General features: G+C 34.3%; 1 protein-coding gene across 1 annotated transcript in view; it reads right to left on the bottom strand.

Annotated features, from left to right (window-relative positions):
* Positions 1-7,453: 7,453 nt before the first annotated feature.
* ACAP2 (ArfGAP with coiled-coil, ankyrin repeat and PH domains 2) overlaps positions 7,454-23,871 on the bottom strand; it is a 144,185-nt gene continuing 127,767 nt past the window's right edge. Inside the window, 7 exon segments of the mRNA XM_023750495.1 lie at positions 7,454-8,849; positions 14,419-14,480; positions 16,863-16,973; positions 18,977-19,086; positions 19,494-19,681; positions 22,264-22,356; positions 23,249-23,433. Coding sequence (XP_023606263.1) covers positions 8,749-8,849; positions 14,419-14,480; positions 16,863-16,973; positions 18,977-19,086; positions 19,494-19,681; positions 22,264-22,356; positions 23,249-23,433 — 850 coding nt within the window. The 3' untranslated portion in view covers positions 7,454-8,748.

Below are 23,871 nucleotides of genomic sequence, written 5' to 3'. Positions count from 1 at the left end.
AATACAATTTAGCAATCATAGCTTTTTGTGGGTATTTACAAAGACTAAACCCCACATCTCCATTAAGACTTCATTACATGTTCCACAGAATCCCCACAGCAGTGTGCTACAGCTATATTATTATTCCAATGATTGTTTATAAGGGAGAAATAATTCTCAAATTGTGCCTTTTAAGCCTCCAACCTACATCAATAAGGTAGCTCTTTCCTCTGTCACTTATTCTAGAATTTATTCAGCTAATATTTTCTTCTTCAGACCTTTATAAGACCTCAGTACTCCTAGGATTAATGAATAAGAAATGAATAACAAGATAATTTAAATTTTACAGAGAAAATCAGTCGACACAGGAAGGAACTGGTCTTATCTCAAGATTTCCTTATTCCCAATTCTTAGTGAAAACTAATTTTGCAGCTTCCTGAAGAATGCTATTGCCTGGAATCTAAAACAGTAAGTTGAAAGTAGTAGCCGGTCATTTGTTCAGTAGTTACCAAGTGACTACTACACTACATGCCAAGCATCATAGCATCAGAGGATACAGCAATAAAAAGAAAAAGAAAACAAATAAAACAAGAATCCCTGCCCTCGTGGAGTTTACATTCTAGTGGGGGAAATAGACAAGTACGAAAAAGAATGTAGGATGTCAGATGGTGATTTGTTCTATTTCCTCAGCTTAAAATAGATACATCTGGGTGTGTAATATGGCTAAACGTAGACAAAGAATTTTGGTAGGCACAATTACCCTTCAGTTCTTACTTTTAACTTTGGCCAAGTTCTCTGACTTCTGACCTATGGATTCTAATCTATGGATTAGAGGTGATTGGTTTTTCCTGTTGTATAATTTCCACATCTGTAACATTAGGTAGATTATCAGATTTTGCTGTTGTATTGACTACTACCCAATATTGTCAACCAGGCACATTCCTTCTCAGCAGATGAGGGTGTGTTCATTGGTACAACTTTTCTGGAGGACCCATGGGCAATCCTAAAATCTTTATGGCCTCCAAAAGAACTTCCAGTTCTCTTTTCTATCCAAATGAATGTTTCTCCCTGACAGTGGTTCTCAGGTTTTGGTTGGCATTAGAAGTACCTGGAGGGCTTAGTGAAAACGTAAAGGCTCAGGCCCTACTTACCTTCAGTGAGCCTGAGCCTCAATGGTGATTGTTTCACAGACAAAAGTTTGAAAAGCACTACCCTAGACCAGTGGTCGGCAAACTCATTAGTCAACAGAGCCAAATATCAACAGTACAACGATTGAAATGTCTTTTGAGAGCCAAATTTTTTAAACTTAAACTATATAAGTAGGTACATTGTTATTAACTTAATTAGGGTACTCCTAAGCTGGCCTTTGCTAAAAACGTCCTCAATCTGATTGTGGTACGTTCATTGAGGTCGACCCCTTCCAACTCTCCTAGCCACACTAGTCTTGTATACTTGTTTCGTCTATCTCCTTTTGTTCATCCTCTCTATATGTCCAAACCATCTCAACATACCTTTCTCAATCCTCGACACTACATCTTTTCACTCCACAACGTTCCCTAAAATTAACTTAATAAACTTTATTTAAAGTTTTAAGTCAACTTCGCACTATATGTGCTCGCCCGCACGTGGTATTTTGTGGAAGAGCCACACTCAAGGGGCCAAAGAGCTGCATGTGGCTCGCGAGCCGCGGTTTGCCGACCACTGCCCTAGACTTTCACCCAGCCAACCTCCTTCAGCTTCAGACCTTGGCTTAGATGTCACTGCCTCAACAAGTGGTCTCTAAACATTAACCAACCCATGTCTGGCTGAGGCACCGTCCTCCACAATCCCCTGAGGGCCATCTATACATTAGCCAGTCCCATCTTTCTCTGTTGCAAGAAGGCAGACTCCAAAAGAACAGGAAGTGTCTACCCTTTTACCATAATATCCCTAGTACCTAACACTGTGTCTGACTCACTGAATGAGCCACAAAAATATACCCACCCATTGTGAACCAGCGGTCTAGGAAATCATTCTAAGGAAATAGTTAAGAATGTACTCAAATATCTAGCCAAAAGGATAAAGCAGAGCTAGGTTTATGATGCTAAGAAATTGGAATCCAAAAAAAAAAAATTAAAAAAAAAAAAAAGAAATTGGAATCCAATGTTAATAAAGGGGCTAAACTAAAATGATGCTTGCAATAAAAATGGTGTATTCAACAAATGCAAGTAGAAACTTTTAAAAAATAATAGAACCTATAGACTCGAGACATTATTAGCAAACTGCAATGAATAAAACACGAATTCTGATTTGAAGAACCTATTTTTAAAAAACACGCACACATTTGGGACAATCGTGAAAATTTGAATACCGACTATAGCTTTCTAGTTTAAAGACATGTGGTATTGCCCTGGCTGGTGGTCCTCAATGGTTAGAGCACCAGCCTACAAACAGAAGGGCTGCAGGTTCCATCCCACCCTGTCAAGTGCAGGAGGCAACCAATTGATGTGTCTCTCTCACATCTCTCTCTCCCTGCTCCCTCCCTTCCACTTTCTCTCTAAAAACATAAATGTGGTATTATGCTTGGGCTTTTTTTTTTAAGAGTTCTTCTCTTAGAGATACATACTGAATAATTTGCTGGTTCAATGTCTGGGGTTTGGTTTTTGAAAATCTGGGTAAGAGAAAAAAATAAAACAATGTCAGCCATGAGGTAATAGCTATTGAAGTTATTCTACTTTTTATATATTTGAATTTTTTCATAATAAAATGTTTTTTAAATCCTCCCCAAAGTGATACAGAATACTTAAGGACTTAAAAATTTCCCATTTATTAACCGAAAGCAGGTAAAAAACAGTATGATCCCACTTTATATAAATGCACATACGCAAAGGTCTATAAGGACATATGCCAAGGAAGTAAGTTTTCCCCTCAGTGCTCTCCAATAGAACTTCCTATGATGCTGGGTATATTACCTGCCACATTCAAAACAGTAGCCACAAGCCCGGCCGGTGTGGGTCAGTGGTTGAGCATCAACCCATGAACCAGGAGGTCACTTACAGGGCACAAGCCTGAGTCTCAGGCTAGATCCCCAGTAGAGGGCATGCAGGAGGCAGCTGATCAGATTCTCTCTCATCGTTGATGCCTCTCTCTCTCTCTCTCTATTTCCCTTCCTCTTTCTGAAATCAAAAACAACAATTAGTAGCCACAAGTCACATTAGTAAGCCCTTAAAACTTGGCAGTGCAATTAACTTTGTGTAATTTTAATTAATTTAAATTTCAATAGCCACATGGGGCTAGTTGGACGCCACACTGGACAGCATGGGCAGATGATGGAATTATGGATGATTATCTTCTTTTTCACTTATTGTAATTTAAACATTTTTCTACAATGAAAAAGCATTGTTTTGCAATAATGAAAAAGCAGGCTTTGTTTTCATTTAAAATCTTTACTGACTAGTGGTGTGGATTCTCTTCTTCATAGAACTATTTTAAAAATGAAAGGAAGTGGAATAAAGCAAGTTACGTAGAAAAGTTTTATGTGTTTGCTTTCAATTCGCTTTTAAAGGCAAAAGCAGGCAATTCACCTCCAGATCTGTTCTTTCAATCCCTCCATCCCTTCTGTCTCAATCCATATAAATCATGTTTTTGTTTACTAAAAGGACTGTGTGTGAATGTGTTGTGTAGATTAGAAACTTCAACATATATGTCAATCACAATGGAAAGGAAAAAAAAAAGCTAGGGCCCCAAAAAAGCCTTTGTGATTTTTATCTAATGAATTGGGAGACATACAGGCAGAAGAGAATGTTTAAAAGATCAAAATGCATTTCTTTATTGAAGCAATTAGGAAATGGGAGCAATCTGATGGATCTGACAGGGTTGGAAAGGAATATAGGACCTTAAACACGACAGTTGTTAACAGATAAGTCTTAAGTTGTAGTTTATAATAAAGTGAAAATGTGAGCATGAAAGAACTATGCCAGACGTGAAATTTTTATTGACTTATAATAATTTTTTCAGCATACAAAGTATTTAATCAAGTGTAATATTTACAATTCTTACATAATGTACATTTTAGAATAACTATAAAGATAATGTACTTTGTTTCATTTACAATGACAAACTACACTAAAACTACATTCATGAATTAGATACAAATCCTCTACATACCAATAAAAAGTAAATGTGTTGGTTATACATTCTTTAAAATAAACCCTTTCACAGATAGCAAGAAATATTACATGTAACAAGTCTTTATGCCTGGAATGATCCAAAATACCACAAAGCACAAGTAAACATATGCAGAAAAGTAGCTCATCATTTCCAAAAGTTAACCTTAAGCCTTTGTGTAAAATAAATGTCGTCAGCACTCTTTATAATGTAGCGAGCTTTCCCTGTTTAAAATTAACATCACCGGTGTTGATGAAAAATAAAAAAAATCTAAAACATAAAATAGTGAAAAGACCAATATAGAGAAAAGCTTATTTAATCAAACCTTGCTTCTCTCCCCCATTATCTCATTTTAAGTAAATAAATGTATGTAAACAGAAAAGGATGTCCACAAAATTATATTTGCAGATGTCAGGATTCAACCAAATTGAATCCAAGCCCCTTTTAGTTATCTTTCATCAAGAAATTTTTAAGTACAGGCATACCTCAGAGATACTGTGGGCTCATTTCCAGACCACCACAATAAAGCAAGTATTGCCATAAAGTAAGTCATAACCTTTTTGCTGATGGAGGGTCTTGCCTTCAATTTGTAAAGACACAATATCTGTGAAGTGCAATAAAGCAAAACACATTAAAATGAGGTATGCCTGTATATAGTAAATTAAAATTACCTTTGAAATGTTTTGCCTTTCATTAATGTTTGTTATTGCAAAAATGTAAACTTTCCTATAATTTAATGTTGTCAAATCCCAATCTATTCCTTCAAGGTAATTATATTGCCAGGTTCTCCAGAATATTTGGAGTTTTTATCAAAACACAAGGAAAGCTGGCAGTCATTATCAGATGTTGCTGCTTTACAATGATTTCAAATCAATTCATGATACAAATAAAGTGCCTCTGACTATTAACGACAGACAAGGGGGCTCTGGTGTCATCTATGCCACCGACCAGCACACCAGTGACCCCCTCTGTAAAACAAGAGGAGTGAACCAGATCAAAGAAGAGACAGTGTTGGCTTGTGCAGAGAAGTCCTACTGTGAAATCAGGTGAGATAAAGTAATGTCCAAGTACACTGTGAACAGCAGAACAGTATACAAAGGGATGCTGTTATAGTTTCATTTTGCTTCATCACACTGGTTTATTTGTGAGGAGCTCTGAATCCAAAAAGAATAGTAATTACTAGTCAGTGGTCTTTCCACTATGCAGGTCTGAAGTCATTCTGGACAAACAATTCTATAAAAACATCATTTTTCCAGCTCATGTCCATGGTCAAAGGTGCTAACAAACAGAAAAGTTAATTTGACAATCTAAGAGTGATATGGAAGTGTCTCATTATTCAAAATGGGTAGTAAATTTAGTCTTAAATACAATTTGGTTGATTGTGACCATACTTTACATTTATAAAATTATATTTCTAAAATACTGCTTAACACATCACAAACTTGAGATGTCCAGAGTGTAAAGGTATATGTTTTTGTGGGATTTTTCTTTTTCAAAATGCACTCATGAAGAACCAAGTACGTATTCCAAATTAAATCTATACATTTTGAGAAACAAACACCAAAGTTCATTAAAGTCTATAGTCAAGACCAGTATAAATTAGGCAAACACTGTAATGTAGTGAATCCCTGGAAATTCCTGGATTTCTAAGGACTGTACCAAAGGTAATTTTTAAAACCTTATAGAATTGCAAATAACTACTCAATTACCTTTAGTCTAGTTCTAACATGAAACTGCACCTGATGAACTCCTCATAGTGCAAATAACATTTTTATTTTAATATTAATCTAACTTCTAAGTTAATGAGCTAATGAAATGCACTAACAGAATAATGAGAAAGAATCAGAAACTAGTATCAGCAGATCAGTTAAGGAAAGAAAACAAAGGGCAGGCACACTGACCTGTGAAGCCCAAGGGTTTGATTAACGTTGTTCCCACTATAGTTTCTCATAATGCACTGAATAATTCACAGCGCAATAAAACTCAGATTTGTTACATACTATAGAAAAGATGTTACTTGACAGCTAAATTTACCCTGGTAAGAGCCACCCTTTGTAACTACTTGTAACTATTATACTTTAGAGCCTTGCTGTTTACTGTATCATTTCTGCCAAATTTAATCCAAATTATGTCTCAGCATATTTAAGAAAGCAAGCCACAGGAATGTATTTCTGTAGTACCAGATTCCCTGTACTGTTAAAGATGTTGCCTTCTCTGAAGATATTCAGAACCATGATCATCTTTAGTGTACTGTAAATACATCTCTAACCATTAAATGTAAGTGGGCACTAATTACTGCCACATTAACAACTCATGACTCAAGCCACAGGAGGTAAGAGCGTCATGAAGAATTGCCTTCACAACTAGAGATTCCACAGGTTTTCTGAAGCACCAATGGCTGAATCCAAAAGGAAATCTGCCTAGGCTTCCTCAGATAAAGGGTAGGAGCTTTAGCAGGAATGGGCACTGCAAAGGAAAAGTGAAGCTCTCTTTCCTCTTTCTTTCTTTTTGTTGTTTTCAACATATTTCCTTATGCTTGAGTTTTTCGAAAAATCAATCTCAAGGTACACTCTAATAAAAGTGATATATATCAAACTTTTGCCAAGCCAGATGATCTGTGACTCTGAGGTAAAACAGGAAGGAAGGGAGAGAGAGAAACATTGATTGGCTGCCTCCTGAGCCCAAAACCTGGGCATGTGCCCCAACTGGGAATCAAACTGGAGACCTTCTGGTGTACAGGACAATGCTCAACCAACTGAGCCACACTATGACTGTTATTGGTTTAATTACAATACAAGGCTTTTGGAAGTTAGGATTTCCTTAGAAATAATTCATAAATACAGTTTTTATTCTTATCTGATATGCAGTGATTATTACTAAATAAGCATTATATGCATGCAATTTGACCAAACATGGAACCTTTCCTGTGATGTGAATTTATTTCAGTATAATTCCTGTTTAGACAGATTCCGTTTTGAGAGTCAATTAATTTATAAAACTCTAGTTATTGGGAGGAAGGCATGTTAGAAAATGTATCTCTACCCTATTAAATAGTATTTACCTACTTAGCTGATAAGCCAAATTTTAAAAACTCTCTTATTTAGAAACTGAGTATCAATGATAACACATGTAACTTGTAAAATAAGATTAAATTTAATTGTTGACAATATTAGAAAGAAACCATGCTCTGGCTAGTGTGGCTCAGTTGGTTGAGCATTGTCCTGTGCACCAGAAGGTCTCCAGTTTGATTCCCAGTTGGGGCACATGCCCAGGTTTTGGGCTCAGGAGGCAGCCAATCAATGTTTCTCTCTCTCCCTTCCTTCCTCTCTTTCTCTCTCTCTCTCTCAAAAAAAAAAAAAAATCAATAAAAACATTTTTTAAAAAATAAAGAAACCGTAAGGCAAATTACTAAATTATTTATACTCCTGACAAGATATGTCAACCAAAGATGGAATTAGCCTAATTTGTAGCATATAATGATAAATTAGTATATCCATATTTTGGAATTCAAGGGCCTATGATTCATAAAACCAAATACTAAAGCTATATAGATGTTATAATTTAAAATAACATACACTGTATACAACAAGTACACAGAATAGATGTTGAAAAATTAAAAAGCAATTTAATGCTATATTATAATTAAAGCTAAGAAAAACATTACGTTTTTTTTCTCCTTTTACAAAGAGATTTTTCTTTCACAAGGACCAATAGCAAAAATGTATCTTGAAAAGGACAAATTTCAAATATAAAAATGCTCTACATTACTCTATAAATCAGCTTTTCCTTTGAAAGTTACAATATGATGAAAGCGTAATTTTGCAACATTCAAGTAACCTTTGAAACAGTTTTATTACATCAATAAGTTTGTCCAGGTTTTAGGAAATCAACCCAACAATGAAGAACTACCATTTCTATAACTGAGAATCTTTTGGTGATTAAAAAAACTTGTTAAGGGCTTCATTTTGTTGCATAAAATGGAATAAAACTGAAAGACTGAGTTATATCTACCTGTACAAACACTGTATGTATGTTAAAGTACTGGATAATAACCAGATATCTAAGGAGTATAACTGCATTTATGAACCAATGGGGGAAACATACTCTCCAGCTAATAATTAAATTACATATGTGTGTATAACAGCTAGGCTATCAAAGCAAAATAAAACCACTTCTGAACCACTAATGTTATCTGGGAAACTAAAGACAAGACATATTCTTGAGGCAGGCAGGACCAGTCGGCTCCCACTTGATGCAAATGTGACACTGGGTACGACGCACAGAAGAAAAATCAACGCTACCATCCACTAGCAAAAAAAGAGATTTTTGTCTAAACTCTTAGGACATAGTAACCTAAAGATGGCCTAAGTCTAGATTCAATTTTTATCTATAAAAATAGCCCTTTAAACAGCCTCTCTTCCTTTTTGTGGGTCCTAAAATAGGCTCCTCTTCCAACTACTAAAGCCCTATGTTTTACCAATGAATGGGTACCTTTTTTCCAAACTACTCAATATCTACTAAAATTAAGTAGAATTAAAGTAGTAAAAATGTGTGAGTTTTCAAATCTATACATTAGGAAGTCACCAGATTTAGTATTCTCCCCTTCTTAAAAAAAAAAAAAAATCAGAATTTCTGTGAATCTTGCTGGAAACGATTTAGTTTTTCTGGATTATTGGATGCCATCTGAGAAAAATCACGAAAAATGTCCTGATAAGTTTCATCACCTGCATGAAAGTAAAATAAGGACACTTTTAAAATGCATACAATAAAAATATTAATAAACAATATTCATTCTTATATTTAGTAACTACTTTATAATTCATTCTATTAAAATTTTGTTTAGCTGAGCATTTTTAAAAGAAAAAAGATGATCTAAATATAAATGCTGGAAAAGTATATAGTGAAAGAAGAAAGAAAACTATACCTGAAAAAAGCACCTCAAATGCAGCCATAGAGGAAAGTTCAGAGTTAGAAAAGAGCAAAGATGCAAGTATTTTAAAGCCATGTGCAGAAATACATTTATTCATACATGGGAAATAAAAGTCAGTATAAGTGAGGTATAGTAAACAAGGCATTCTTTAAATAAGTATTTCCCTTGATCAAGACCAAAAGGAAAGACCAAAAACAAACACTAACTGTTTCTGATGGATGCAAGTTATTAACTAGACAAAGCTGATAATCAGGTGAGGGGGGAAGCCTACTTTAGTATTACCTTTTAAAAGGCATTTTAATTTAAATAGCATGTGAAAAAGAAATTCTTTAACTTTAATGCTTAACTAAAACTAACACACCTAATCCCCTGCTTACTAAGCTTATAAAATGATAAAGCCTAGAAAATGACTATAAAATCATAATTTTCACATGTAGTCAGAAGTTTTTATTTACTGTAGGTCATATGAGAAAGAATACTATGACAACAATGGGAATACCAAAAACATGTTGAATTAGAATAATAGACATATGTATATACATACAAATATGCTTGTAGGGAAGAAGATTATACATACTAATACTATAGCTGATTAATACTCTATTTCTTGCCATGAGAAATTAAACATATACACACATACAGATTACTCCTCAAATAAAGGATTTGTATAAAATAAAATCTTATTTTCAAGATGAGTAATCCATTAGGAATGCTTCCTATTAAACATCAGCTTTATACAGAAGCTTGGCATAGTTCTGTTTTCAAGATTTAGACTGTCAAACACTATTTTACATGACTGTTGTTGCAACATGGTTTTATAATTATTTCCTAGAATATACCTTGCATCCATCTTATTACAAACTCATTTGCTACAGTTGTTGTTAATAGTGCAGTAAGTTTTGTTAGCTTTTGAAAAGAGATTTTTTGAGGCAATAGATGTCATACCAAAAGCTAGAGAATTAGAAAAAGTCTGGGAAGGGGACGAAGATCTATCTAGTAAAAAGGTCTAATAGCATAACCCAAAATTTTCAATAAAAAGTTTTTAATACTTTCAATATTTTTTTCACTTTTAATATTTAATCTATGTAAAAAGCAAGTTATTAAAATCTCTATATAGTTTTCATTTAACCCTGGAAATTTCTCATGACCTGAATCAATCAATCTACTTTAAAAAGAAAAAAGTAAGGAGAGAATCTTAATAGGGTTGGCTAAGAGTAACATTCTTAACTCATTGTCATTAAAACAATAAAAACAAAGGTTGAAATGCTGGAACAATAGGTAAGACAATCCAATTATATCCATGATTTCTTAAAAGTTACTCCCACATTAAAAGACAAACTACAATCTATTCCCATTTTTAGCCATTCTAAAAGATATAAAATAATACGAGAAGAGACCAACATTAAATATCAATTAAGAAACCATACAAAATATTTAAAATTTTTTCTTATTCTTAGATGTTGAATTAAAATATTTAAAATATTTATTGTAAACATTATAAATATTTTTAAAATACTATTTAAACTGGAGAGTCTGGAATTTTACTTTCCAAAAAAGTGTAAAGTGCAGATTATAATATAAAAATACCACACTGATTTTACCATTCAACACCAGAAGTAACTTAAAAGGCACACATTATACATTCAAGAAGAAATAGGAAGAAGGATCTAGCAGAGACACCAATGCCAAATAGTTTACAGATAGCACCAGATGAGCATTCTTAGTATTATAACAGTACAATGGTGATATATGGCTTCTACTATTAGCAATGCATATTTTGTACAGCAAGCTGTGGAATTTTTTCTTTTTGTGGTTTTCCAGTTTTCGTTTTAAAATTATCTAGTACCTATTACACAAGTACATTTTAGTAGAACCATTGTACCATGCAAAACAAATTATAAGCTCTTTTATTCACTCAATTAAATGCTTCTTTGAGGGAAAAATTGTTGGTGCTACACACTAATCATTTGTTTCACTTACTGAATACATTTTAAAAGAGTTACTACAATACGGAAGGAAGTCTCACCTTCACACACACACAAAACTTTTATTAACATTCAGTTTCTAATAAAACACTAAATAATGGACTATCAATATACCTTTCTTAGGCTTCAAAATGTATGGTCAGAAAACAAAGGTTACAATAATGATAATGACTAAGTTATTTAATATAGTTAACACAAATCGACTTCAATGTGATCCTTTAAAATTTAAATATAATTTTAATCATTTAGAATTTCTCCCAAGGCAACTATAACTTGTCTACACTAGAAGATATAAACAATAAGCCAGAATATGATGCCCTGGAAAGTTTACAGAAGTACATTTAACAGTTTATTATTAATGGTAAACAACTAGTCACCCAATATTTTTAATGCTAAGTTATATCCTTTAAATTACTTAATCGCATTGTACTAGTATTTCTCTTCAGAAAGTTAACTGTCTATGTGCCCGGACAGTTCTGAGTTTTTAAAATGTGGACTGCTGTTTCCACTGGTAGTTTAAAATGGTTTTTTGATTTTTGGTATTCAGAATAGCCACTGCAATAGCAGTTATAATGATCCAAGATTTTGTTGATTTTGCTCTTGAGCAAAAAGATGGCAGCATGTGAAACCCCACCCCCAACTAATCTTGCCCCTTCTGGGTTAATTACAGCCTTCTTTTATAACTGATTAGATCAGACAAAAGCCTTTGTCAGTAACATACTCACATAACCAGTAGTGGTTAACTAAAGCAGTGATTTTCAACCGACTAAGAAACTGCCAACAATCAAGAGGAATCCTAGGACCAGAAATTGGACTGTGGGAACCACCACACTGGTTTCCAACAATTCAGAGCAGGGCATGATATCTCACTCACCCACCCCCACCCCAATTCTCCTAAGAGCTGCAGTAACTGATAAACAGGGTTAGATAAATCTTCCCTTCAGGAAACATGTGCTCTTAAACCTTGCAAAAAATCAGGAGTCTGAGGTCAGGGTTGTGGATAGAAAATTCAGAAGTGGAGTCTCCTAGAAATAAGTCCATGATTCCCAAAGGTAATATCTGAGTCTTCTGGTAGGGCTCTTCATTATCAAAAGACTGAAACTAACTGCATTTTAAAATTATCCAGAATTGTGAGATTTTCTTTCTTATGGTAGGCAGCAAAAAAAAAAAGTATCTAGATAAAATAACCAAAATATATGAGAAAAATTTACAGTGATAGGCGAAGGAGAAAAAAAGACCTGTTACCTAAGCAAACATATTTGCTCTCCAAAGACTCATAGGGAGAAGAAAAGTAGTCAGAGAGCAATTGCTGTGCCATTTCACCATGTCACCTGTATAAGTATAAAATTGTTCTGCTTTAAATATCAGACTCTCTAAATAAATCTAATTAGAAAAATCTAATTAGCAAGATGATCCTCAAATAGATCAAAATTTCATTTTATTCTGCATTTCCAGAATTCTGATCTATTTTTAATCTCTAAACTGAATTTTGAGAGTGGTATAAAAGTTTGTTTTTTTAAAAAGAGGTTTTTCAAATTTTCATTCAAATAAATAGCAAAAGTCTATTTTTCTTTGGATGAATGGAAGGTATATACTCATAAACTTATACATAAAACAACAGTGAAAGAGACATATGAATGCTCCTAAATGGTGGCGGAAGCCCAAGCAATTCAGGTGAAACTAGAAGTTGCAAGAGCATAAAGGCCCTGTCCTTTCCAGCTTCCCAACTCCAGAGAAAAGTCAACCACTGACCTTCTGACTAAACAGTTGGGTGTAACTTCATCAGCAAACACCTTAAGGAAAGAGCAGCTGACCAAACATTTAAGTTTAAAATTTCAGGAAAAAAAGAAAGTTTAACTTAAAATCTTGAAGATCACTCTTATCTCACAAATATCGGTCATAGCCTTTGAATAATATTTTTTATTTTAAAGTGCTTAAACACAAAGGCCTCAAAAAAATGGCCTAGTAATACCATCACTTAAGTATATGTTACAAAATAATAACATTTAAAATCTCACATTCAAGTTTAAAACAAATGGGTGAAATTCAGAATTAACACTGAGACTTCACCCTTAATCAGCTTTCTTACATCTTGGTATATCATGAATCAGTAGTACTGTTTGATCCATAGGATTAAAGTGGGACACCCTAGATTAGAAGTATCTAGATGTTCTCTATTCTCAAAGTTCTTACTTGTTCCCTGTTAAATTAAACCAAAAATAAGTAGTAAATACAGTCCTCTGAGAAAAGAATGGCCCCATATATCTATTAATTATATATTAATCTGATTAAAATAAAAGGAAATGGCTGAAGCTAGAACAAAGTACAGAAATTTCAAAATATATTTAAACAAGAATAGATATTATCAAGCTTTTTAAATTATTAATATTCATTAAAAAATTAAATATAGCGAACAATTTCAATTATTTTAGTCATTAATTCCAAGTTTCTTACTAATATGTATATGAATTTAAAACAGATATATTAATAATTCATATACTCAACTTCATAAAATTGCAGATCTAATTATTTGATATTTCATCAAAGAGAGGAATCTGATCACAACATTTCTTCCTTTTCTTAACATCTTGATTCAAGGGTGAAAATGACTCAAAATGAGACTTGAGCTGATACTGAATTAGATTTCTCTAATTATGAATAAGTCTACTTTGCCATCAGGTTCTCAAAATATTGTTCAAAAAACTTCCATTTATCTAACAGATATTGTACATTATAAGATAAAACGAGACCTTTCCTCTATACCTTTTAAACTAACTCCACTCCCATTATGTACTTCTTAACCTACTGGTAAATTTTATTTTAAACCTTCAACTCATGTTTATATCAAAGTATAAAACTCCTAAATTCATTTTCTAGGTATTTTCCATTCTGACTTATTATTTGCCAAGCATATGGTGATTTGTTTTTTTCCCTGAACACAATTTATAGAAATTCCCTGAATTAACAAAAAGAAAGCCATTTTGTTATATTCAGTTGACAGAGAATTTCAAAAAGAAAATGACTATTGTGCTGCTGTAAGTGTATAAAGATACATTATCATTCCATTTACTTCACTGGAATGTATATGGAAGACATCTGTACAGCAGAGAAAGAAGTCAGCAGCCAGAGTTCAATACAGCAAGTAAATGTGTACTCTAATAGGAATAGTTATGGATATTTAAAGGCCCAGGAGTTGACCACCCCCAAGAATTCAACAGGTACAGTACATACTTAACAACTCACAATTTACAAGTTATAAAACTCTATAATATTAAGCTAGTTTGCTAAAGAACTATCAGTCCTCCAATTGTAAACTTATAAATTCTTGAATGCATTTCTTATACTGCATTTCAGTATGGTTATTAGTAGAATATTGACCTGGCTGTCCATAAAGTCCTTCTGACTCCCGCATCTCTTCATTCATTCTTGCTAAACGTAACCTAAAATTAAATAAAAGCATTTTTAGATGAAGTTATACAAGATAAATATTCATAAAGTAATGAATTGTATAAGCAGATAAAACGTGTACTAATGTAATTTTTTTCTCTATCAATATTTGCCACTGAAATAAATGGGCTTTTATTCTATCAGACCCAGCCAGCAATCCAGATAGAAAAATAATTGTATTTCACTTTATACAATTCTCATGAGAGAAGACAATGAAGGCGCATTTCAGCTCTGTTAAAGCAAGATTCTTGCAGCACCTTCAGCAACTTGCTTCCTCCAGACTCCAGAGAATTCCTGGCTTCTATAGCAACCTATCAAACTTTAACCGCCAACTGCTGAAATTAATGCTATAGTATGGAAGCAATAGCCTATCATAAATTCACTCTGGTTCACTCTGAGGTGAGTAGTTCCAGTCATATAAACAGTGTCTGTTATTTCTAAATACTGGAAATATATTTTGATATACAAACATTATAATAATGACCACAGGTGACCAAGATTTTCCCAAGATTACCATATTGGCTATGCATTCTTTTTGGGAATTATTCATCCTGGCAGCAGGAAGACATGTAGCATTGGATTAAGAAGACAAGAATTTCTTCCCATTTTCTTACTAACGTGAAACAACATTTTAAAACATGCAAATGGCCCTAACCAGTTTGGCTCAGTGGATAGAGCATCGGCCTGCAGACTGAAAGGTCCCAGGTTCGATTCTGGTCAAGGGCATGTACCTTGGTTGCGGGCACATCCCCAGTAGGAGGTGTGCAGGAGGCAGCTGATCGATGTTTCTCTCTCATCGATGTTTCTAACTCTCTATCCCTCTCCCTTCCTCTCTGTAAAAAATCAATAAAATATATTAAAAAAAATAACAACAACATGCAAATGTTGCCTTTGGGACCCTTCTCCTACTTTATATTACTCTTCTGTTCTTCAAGCCACCAAATACTCATTGCCTTCCCAGACTTCTAACACTCTCTTCTAACATGCTCTCTCTGGCAACTACTGCAGCATCTAAAATGGGCTTTTCCTATCTTCAGAGTACCATGAATCCCTTCCATTTCCATTTTCAACCACTGTGTCAATTAATAATAGCAACATAATTTTCCTTTTAGTATTTGGACTTTTCTAAGAGGACATCTATTTTCAAAAATTTTTAAATGAAACTAAAGTCCTTACACAAAGTAATATGAGAAAATTTAGTTAACTTGGAAACAGCTATCTTTGGGAAGAGGGGCCTTTACTGTAAGAGTTGCCTGGGAACCCTGCAAAACCAAGATTTGTTTCTCTATACCATTTCTGTCTTTTCTTTAATAACTTACCTTTCTCTAATTGTAAATCTACAATGATTTAAATTTCCCTACAATAGCCTCCACAGTAACATAACTCCTCCAGTGTGGAAAGGAAGTTGAGTACAGAGAAAATATGCTTTTTAAAAAATTTTTTTATTCAGCAGTGACATATGACAAGCCAAGAATTCTCAGTGGGAGCTCAGGAGTTCAAGGCAGTCGTGGGATTTTCTCTTTGTAAGTGACTGAGATTTAGTCATGTGAATGGAACTGTCTCTACTTATATAACAAAGGATCAACCATTCCGGGCTTCATTCAGCCCAGAATAGAATGAAAAAGTGACTTCATACAACATATGCTTGAGATTTCCTACATAATAATGACATGTAAGTGAAAACGCATTTCTTGATTCCAAGTGTAACAATTAACTTTTATCTAATATGAAAATCAAATTAAGACCTCAAAAATCATTCCTTAACAGATCATATTAAATTGTATTCAAACATTCAAAAACAAGTACTTTTATCTTAAAATAGAGTATTCTTTTAAAAATAAGTACAAACAAATCCTTAAGTATCACTGCCCAAAAGCAATGCAACTGCAAAAGTTACTAACACCAATGTAGATGTCCCCCCTACATATAATCCTGATTCTCAAGGTAGCAGAATAATTGCCTGTTACTGTACCAATCCAATCCCCATCCCAATATGTACTAAGAGTTAAATAATCCATTTTAGAGAAATCACGGGTTTTCTGTTTCTATTGGTCATGAAGGATAACAGAGGTGGCTAAGAACATGGGTTTTAAGGCCAGAATTCTTGCTTTCAAATTCCAGCACTACCACTTACTAGTTTTTCAAATTATCTGTGGCTTGATTTCCTTATAAAATGAGGTTAATAATAATAACATCTTCCTCACAGGGTTGTGAAAACCAAGATCATGTAGTAAAGTGCTTAATACATTTATTGTACTTAGAGAAGTATATGGTATATAGTAAATAACTGGCCAAGTTTAAAGTTCATACCTACAAAGGAAACCCCACCCAAGTCCTATAGTGTACGGGAAATAATGAAGTAAAAAAACACTTACAAGGTCACTATATCAGCATTGGCTGCTTCCACAGCTATAGTTAACGGGTCTTTCCCTTCTTCATCAGTGGCATGTTGATTGGCACCTCGTTTTAGGAATAAACATACCTGCCTTTTTAAGCAAACAGTATTTTTGAGATAAAGTCAATAAGAAAGAAATTAGTATTTACCTTAAAAAATAAAAAGCACTACCTAACTTATAGAAATAATATTTTGATTAGTAAATTCTTATTCATTCTACAAATGACCTCTAACACTCTTTTTGAACACTGACTCTAAGAATAAAAATTTACCATAATCAGCATTTTACAAGTCTATTTAACCTGGTACTATATAGTACAGTAGGATTGTAAATTATGGTCCCTACCCTCAAAGAATATCATAAAAAGATGTACACAGATACATACAAAGTTAAAACAAAACTCAATCAATTTGGGAAAGAAGGAAGCCAAGGTAATGTTAACATCTTCTATAAAAATAAAAGCATAATATGCTAATTAGACCAGACGTCCTTCTGGACAACCTTCTGGACAAAGCTGGGGCTTCGAGGGAAACCTGGGTCCCGGGTGCCAGAGGGAAGCCGGTGCCGGCAGCGGGGGAAGGAAGTCCTACTCTTGCACAAATTTCGTGCATCGGGCCTCTGGTCATAATATAATACAATAGCAGAGTGGGAAGTAATCCTCCCACTATATTTCACAAATATTGTAACTTGAAGAAATTGATAAAAATGAAAAAAATATGAAATGAATAAATGGAGTCCATGACGTAAAATGGGAAGAAGTATGATTGTTTAAGAAGAAAATACAAAGAATGAGTTAAATGCTATCGTTTCTAAGTATAGAAAAGTTTTTATGATGAAGTTATTGAACTGAATCTCTTTACTGACAGAGGGAACATAAACAAATAATAGAAGATACTATAAATAAACAGAAAAAAGAACAGTTTGCTTGTCAAGGTAATAAGAATTGGATAGGCCCGGCCAGTGTGGCTCAGAATGGTTTAATGTCAACTCATGGTTCGATTCCCAGTCGAGGTACATACCCATCCCCAGTGGGGGGTGTGCAGTAGGCAGTGGATCGATGATTCTATCTCATCATTGATATTTCTCTCTCTCTCCCCCTTTCCCTTCCTCTTTGAAAATCAATAAAAACATTTTTTTTAAAAAAGAATTGGTTATCTTTGAAATGATTAAAGAACAATCACCCATTCACAAACTTTTCAAATAAGGCTAACAATCTGACTTCATTTGTGCACTCTAATAGAAAATATGTTTTCATGGCATTACTGTTTTGTGAGTCTAAATATTGCTCCAGAAGTTGCAATATCAATAGCACAGACTAAAAATTTACCTTAAAATTTGACTTTGGATACCCTGTGGGAAAACTAAAATGCCCAAAGTTACAAAGTTCCCCCAAAATGTGTTTGTTATGTACATAATGTATGTCTACGTGCTTAAATACACACACAGACTTAAAGTTGTCTGACAAAAATCACCATCATTTTACTATTTTAAATACTGAAATTAATTGACATAAATGACAAATGAATTTCAAAGTAAGTTTTGGAATTTTCTTATCTGAAAAGTAACATATTTTTTTTTATTGAGATTTTTTAAATTTCAAATTCCATCATGACAATTTAAGTTACAGGAAAGTGTAATTTTACAAACTCTACCTAATAGCCTTAATCTGAGAAAAAGTTTGTGATCTAGCAAAACACATTACTTTCATTACCAGAATTCTCTTCCATTAAGAAAAAAGAAAAAATTTGATAGCCCTGGCCCGGTAGCTCAGTTTGTTAGAGCATTGTCCCGATAATACAAGGTTGCAGGTTCGATCCCTAGTCAGGGCACATACAACAATCAACCAATGAATGTATAAATAAGTGGAACAATAAATAAATTTCAATATCTCTCTCACTCTCTTTCCCTCTCTCTCTCTCTCAAAAATCAATTTTAAAATTTTTTAAAGAAAAAAAAAATTGAGTTTACATAAAGTGATTCTCAGAAATCACTACTAGCTCCTTCTATTTTCCAATCCATCTCTTAAAGCAAAACATTATTTCAAAGTAATTTTTCAAGTAAAAACTACTTAAATATGTAGCACTACAGCTTACCCGGTGTGCCCTAAGACGGTGGCATGGTGCAGTGGTCCCCGCCCTTGTACATCTCTTTGGTTTACATTAGCACCATTCTGTAGGAGAAACTCGCACGTCACCAAAGAGCCCTTAGAGGAAAGAAGAAAACAATGTACAAAAAACCAAAATATTTCCATTAAAAACAGTGTTTACTTTATTCTAATAGTCTTTCTATTTCATTCTCCTCTAAAGAGAAAATACCCCCCAGCAAAAGCAGAAAAATGATAAATTACATTATTTCTTCCCAAGAACTACTTCTAATAAAGATTCAATTTGCAGTTTGCAATCTAGCAAAACACACTTTCATTACCAGAATTCTCTTCCATTAAGGAAAAAACAAATCACACAATCAAAGTGATGCCCAGAATCACTACTAGCTTCTTCGATTTTCCAACCCATCTCTTAAAACAAAAAATAATTCTAAGGCCATGTTTCAAATGAATTGTGCTTTTACATGTTTAACTACTACTGAAAACCTCAAGGTACAAATGCATACCCCTAATACGGCCTGAATAAGTGGTGTTGCTTTGTTTTCCTCTGAATTAGCCCAGTTCACATCTGCACCATGAGCCAAAGCCTCAGCCATTTTAGGAAGATTTTTTTCATATGAAGCCCTATAAAGCTGGAGTCCTGGATTAAGATGTTGAGAGTCAAGAAACACAGAAGAATCTTGCCTTTCTCCCTCTGAAAAGCAAACACAAACACATCATTAAAAACTAGATCTGGAGGTAGGAAAGAATGGGAAGTTATTATTTCATAGGCACAGCATTTTAGTTTTGTAAGATGAGTTCTGTGGATGAATAGTAGTGACAGTGATTCCATCAATGTGAATTAACCCTTTTCGGTCCAACTTTGAGGCTGACTCGACAGACCAGGCGCTAGGAGCAAGTCCAACGCTGAGCAATAAGAACATTAAAAAGTTCAACGTTCAATCCCGTCAATTAATTTGGACCAGACTGTTTGAATTCCAAAAATAACATTGGATCGCAAAGGGTTAAGACTTAATGCTGAACAATGACTCTCATCATTGATATTTCTATCTCCCTCTCCTTTCCCCTCTGAAATCAATAAAAATATCTCTCTATATATAAAAGGCTAATATGATGTGTCTGTCCGACTGGTAGCTATGACATGTACTGACCACCAGGGGGCAGACACTCAATACAGGAACTGCCGTGACATGCACTGGCCATTTACAGAGAAATGGCACCATGAACCTGGCGCCCACAAAGCAACACTCGGCTTCCTGCAAGTGGGACACAGGCCTCGCCACCACCCCGGAGCAACAGTGCACGAAATTGCAGCCGACGCTGCTGCGACCCCATGGCGCAAAATGTGGCCCACAGCCCACCCCAGCTTGGATATGGTCGCTGTGGGTGCTGGGTAATGACATCACATAGCAATGCCCGGCTTCCTCTCCCTAGTGACTAGCCTCCTTGGAGTTTCTTCAGCCTAGGAATGCAACTTGCTTTATAGCCAGGTGCAAATATTTTACACTTTAACCAAATGTCTGAAGCATTTTCCCATGCCTCATCTCATTTGATCCTCACAGAAGTCCTGGAGTAGGTAGATAGGAGACTCGGTGGAATCCTATTTTCTTTTCATTAGCCAGAAAACGGAGATTTATAAAGCTTAAAAACTTGACCCTACTGAAAAGAAGTAAGAAATGGTGGAACTTGAAAATGACTTCAGGTTTTCTCACTGCGCAGAATATAGTCAAACACTGCTGCAGTTAAATATTTTACCCTTTGTCCTCCCTGCATGATCTACAATAATAATCTGCTTCGTGTTGATATTTACTGCTGTGTTGCTGACAATTACCTGAAAGAGAAGTTGGGATGCTTCACTGGGCTGGAAAAAGTTTAGCTAAATTAGAAAGCAGGTCTAATTAAGCAAGTTTATTCTATATCTATAAAAGGCTAAGTTGACTCGTGCATGTGCAATACATATAAAGCTCTCACTGGCGCCAATCACAGGCGTGTGTTTCAATCTGTCATTGTCAATCGTGAATTTGGTTGACACTTCTATTATAGAGAAAGGGCGAATAGCAATATTAAAATATTTCTTCTAATTAATTTTCTTTCAATGTGCATGAATTCATGCACCGGGCCACTAGTATTTAAAAAAAGACTTAATGCCACTGAACTGTACACTTTAATATGTTTAAGATAAATTTTACATTATGTATAATTTGCCACAATTGTTTAAATGAACTCTTAACTGTATCACAATGTGAAAGTTGTGGCATAAGAAATGACTAATTTAACAAAATGAGCTGATTTCACAAAGATACTTTATTTTCAATAGAGTAATCATTCCCCAGTCAACCTCTCTTATAAACATATCAATTAGTATGTCAGCCTTTTGTGTTCTTGCCAGCATCCAATAGGTAGGTTAATTACTCTGTATTAGATTAAAATTAGGTATATTCCTATAAGCCTGGACTTAAACACTCAAAAGAGGCAGTAAGAATCCCTAAAGAATTTTACTACCAGATGACACCTTACTTTATTCCTAGGATAATCCAATACCATCACAATTTGCAGTATAAGCAATTCACATAATGTGAAGAACATTTACTACCCTGAGTATTCTGCAATACCCAAATCACTAAATATGAAGGAGGAAATATAGGAGTAAAGTACAGGTCAGTAAAGCACACAAAAATCTAAAGGGAGGGAGTTGCTGATATCTTCCTCCTGATAAGAAAAAACCACCACAAAGAAAGAAAAGAGTAATAAAGACATACAGTCCATGTGAATTAAAAGTTATCCTTAGCTAGCCCTGAATGGTAGCTCAGTTGGTTAGAGTGTTGTCCCAATATGCCAAGATTGTGGGTTTGATCCCGGTCAGGGCAAATATAAGAATCAACCAATGAATGCATGAATAAGTGGAACAACAACAAAAATCTCTCTCTCTCTCTCTCTCTCTCTCTCTCTCTCTCTCTCTCTCTTTCCCTCCCTCCCTCCCTCCCTCCCTCCCTCTCTCCCTGCCTCCCTCTCAAATTAATCAATAAAAAAATTTTAAGAAAAGGCACTTCTAAGACAAGGCACTTATAGCATATATCATGAAGTTCAGAAGAATGTACAGCTAGGAGATAACTTTCAAATATAAAAAGAAATAGCTGCTTTTCATTTAATTGTATTACTCCTTCTTCCAAAAAACTAACCACTTCCTTTAGAAACTATTTAATCAAGACTAGGCATTTAACACACATATTTTTCAGCAAATAATACCAATTAACACTGAATTTCACCAAAACTCACCAGGCTCATATAAACTATTGGCTGACACTGTAGAGGGTAAAGATTCTCTTCCATCATCAGAGCTCTGCTGGATTCCACTGTCATTACTTTTGACTGTTTTTAAGAAAAATCAGCTAGTGGTTAAAAAAAATGCCTTTAAGAAAACAACCTCCCACAAACAACGAAGTTTTAAAATGAACTCTGATACATCAATGGGAACTCAGCTGTCACCAGTAGAATACATTTAATACAATTTTAATCCTTTTGAGCACTTAGCTTATCAAAATATGAATCAAGCACAAAAACTGAAAATAAGCTTATTTTCAGAGTTGTAACACATCTCATTACCCCATAATATGTAAGGGGTAGTAAAAAGAATTTATTGTATGACTGTAAGTAATGTGTAATTCTGAGACAATGGGTAACATCTAGAGAAATGGCCACACCGCACAATGACCACTGGCACAGACTTGGAATGCTCCACAAGAGTAGTACTTACTACTACGTAGTTTTGAAGAAGTATCAAAGTAGGAGAAGAGTGAATCTAGCTCATCAGGACAGAACAGAGACTCCCGCCTGGCCTCGTCGCTATTTACAGCAACCACTGGGGACATGCAAGTTAGCAAAGCACAAAGCAGGCCATAAGAAGGGAAAAGGGCAGGAAAAAAACGTTATTGGGAAAAATTTAGGAGGGAAAAATAGGAAGGATGTTAGGTGGTTAATCAGATATTTAGGGCTTTCTGCCATGATAGATTTATAATTCCCATCTCCCCTTGCACTTTAAGCAGTTTTATTCCTTAGAATATACACATTACCTAGAAATCGAATTACCAAGACCTATTTAAATTTAATAGTTTTAAAGACATAGAAATCCAATTTTTCCTTAGAATATGTAGAAGAAAACAGGTTTTTAGCACTTAAAAATCTACAATGGCTATTAATTCAGAGATTAAGAAAGTGACATCAGTGTATAAAAATATTTATATACGCAAGTAAGTTGTAATACCTGAACTTTGGGGAGATGCTCTAACTTGGTCACCTGGCCCAAATTTAGGAATGCTTAGCCTCTTTTCTTCACAACTTTTGGAGATCATCTTTTTTTCCTGATCAGGAGGTGATGATGATATAGAACATTTATCCACAAATTTCCTCTCCACATATTTTGCTTTGATATATGCCTCTTTCTCCTGTCTGGTAAACATAAAAATGCCATGATGTTCTGCTTGGTCTCTGAGCATGACTAACACTGAAAAGCAGCCATTATACACTGACTAATTCAAAGAAAGTAATACTAGTTAAAACAGAATTTGTGACATTATGCCAAGTTTTTCTTCCAAATATTTAATGAGCTATGGTTTCATGTTCAAATCAAATACAAATAACAAACTAACTTAAAAATCAAATATTAACATGGCATTCTTTTTCTCTTAATTTCTGTACTCATTCATTTCTCTACATAGTCCTTTGTGCTTTAATTTCGTTTTTACTCCAGTAACGTCACATACTGAACTATCACTATTGATAGTCATAATTTTTCATAAGACAACTACTTTAAAACACAACATTTCTAAGTTACGGGGGAAAAGATATCACATTTTAAACTTTTGATTTCTCATCAATAAAAGTATA

This window comes from Myotis lucifugus, unplaced genomic scaffold (assembly GCF_000147115.1).
Source record: "Myotis lucifugus unplaced genomic scaffold, Myoluc2.0 scaffold_14, whole genome shotgun sequence".
Taxonomy (NCBI): domain Eukaryota; kingdom Metazoa; phylum Chordata; class Mammalia; order Chiroptera; family Vespertilionidae; genus Myotis; species Myotis lucifugus.
Note: the sequence above shows the minus strand (reverse complement) of the source record. Positions and strands in the feature narration are given on the sequence as shown.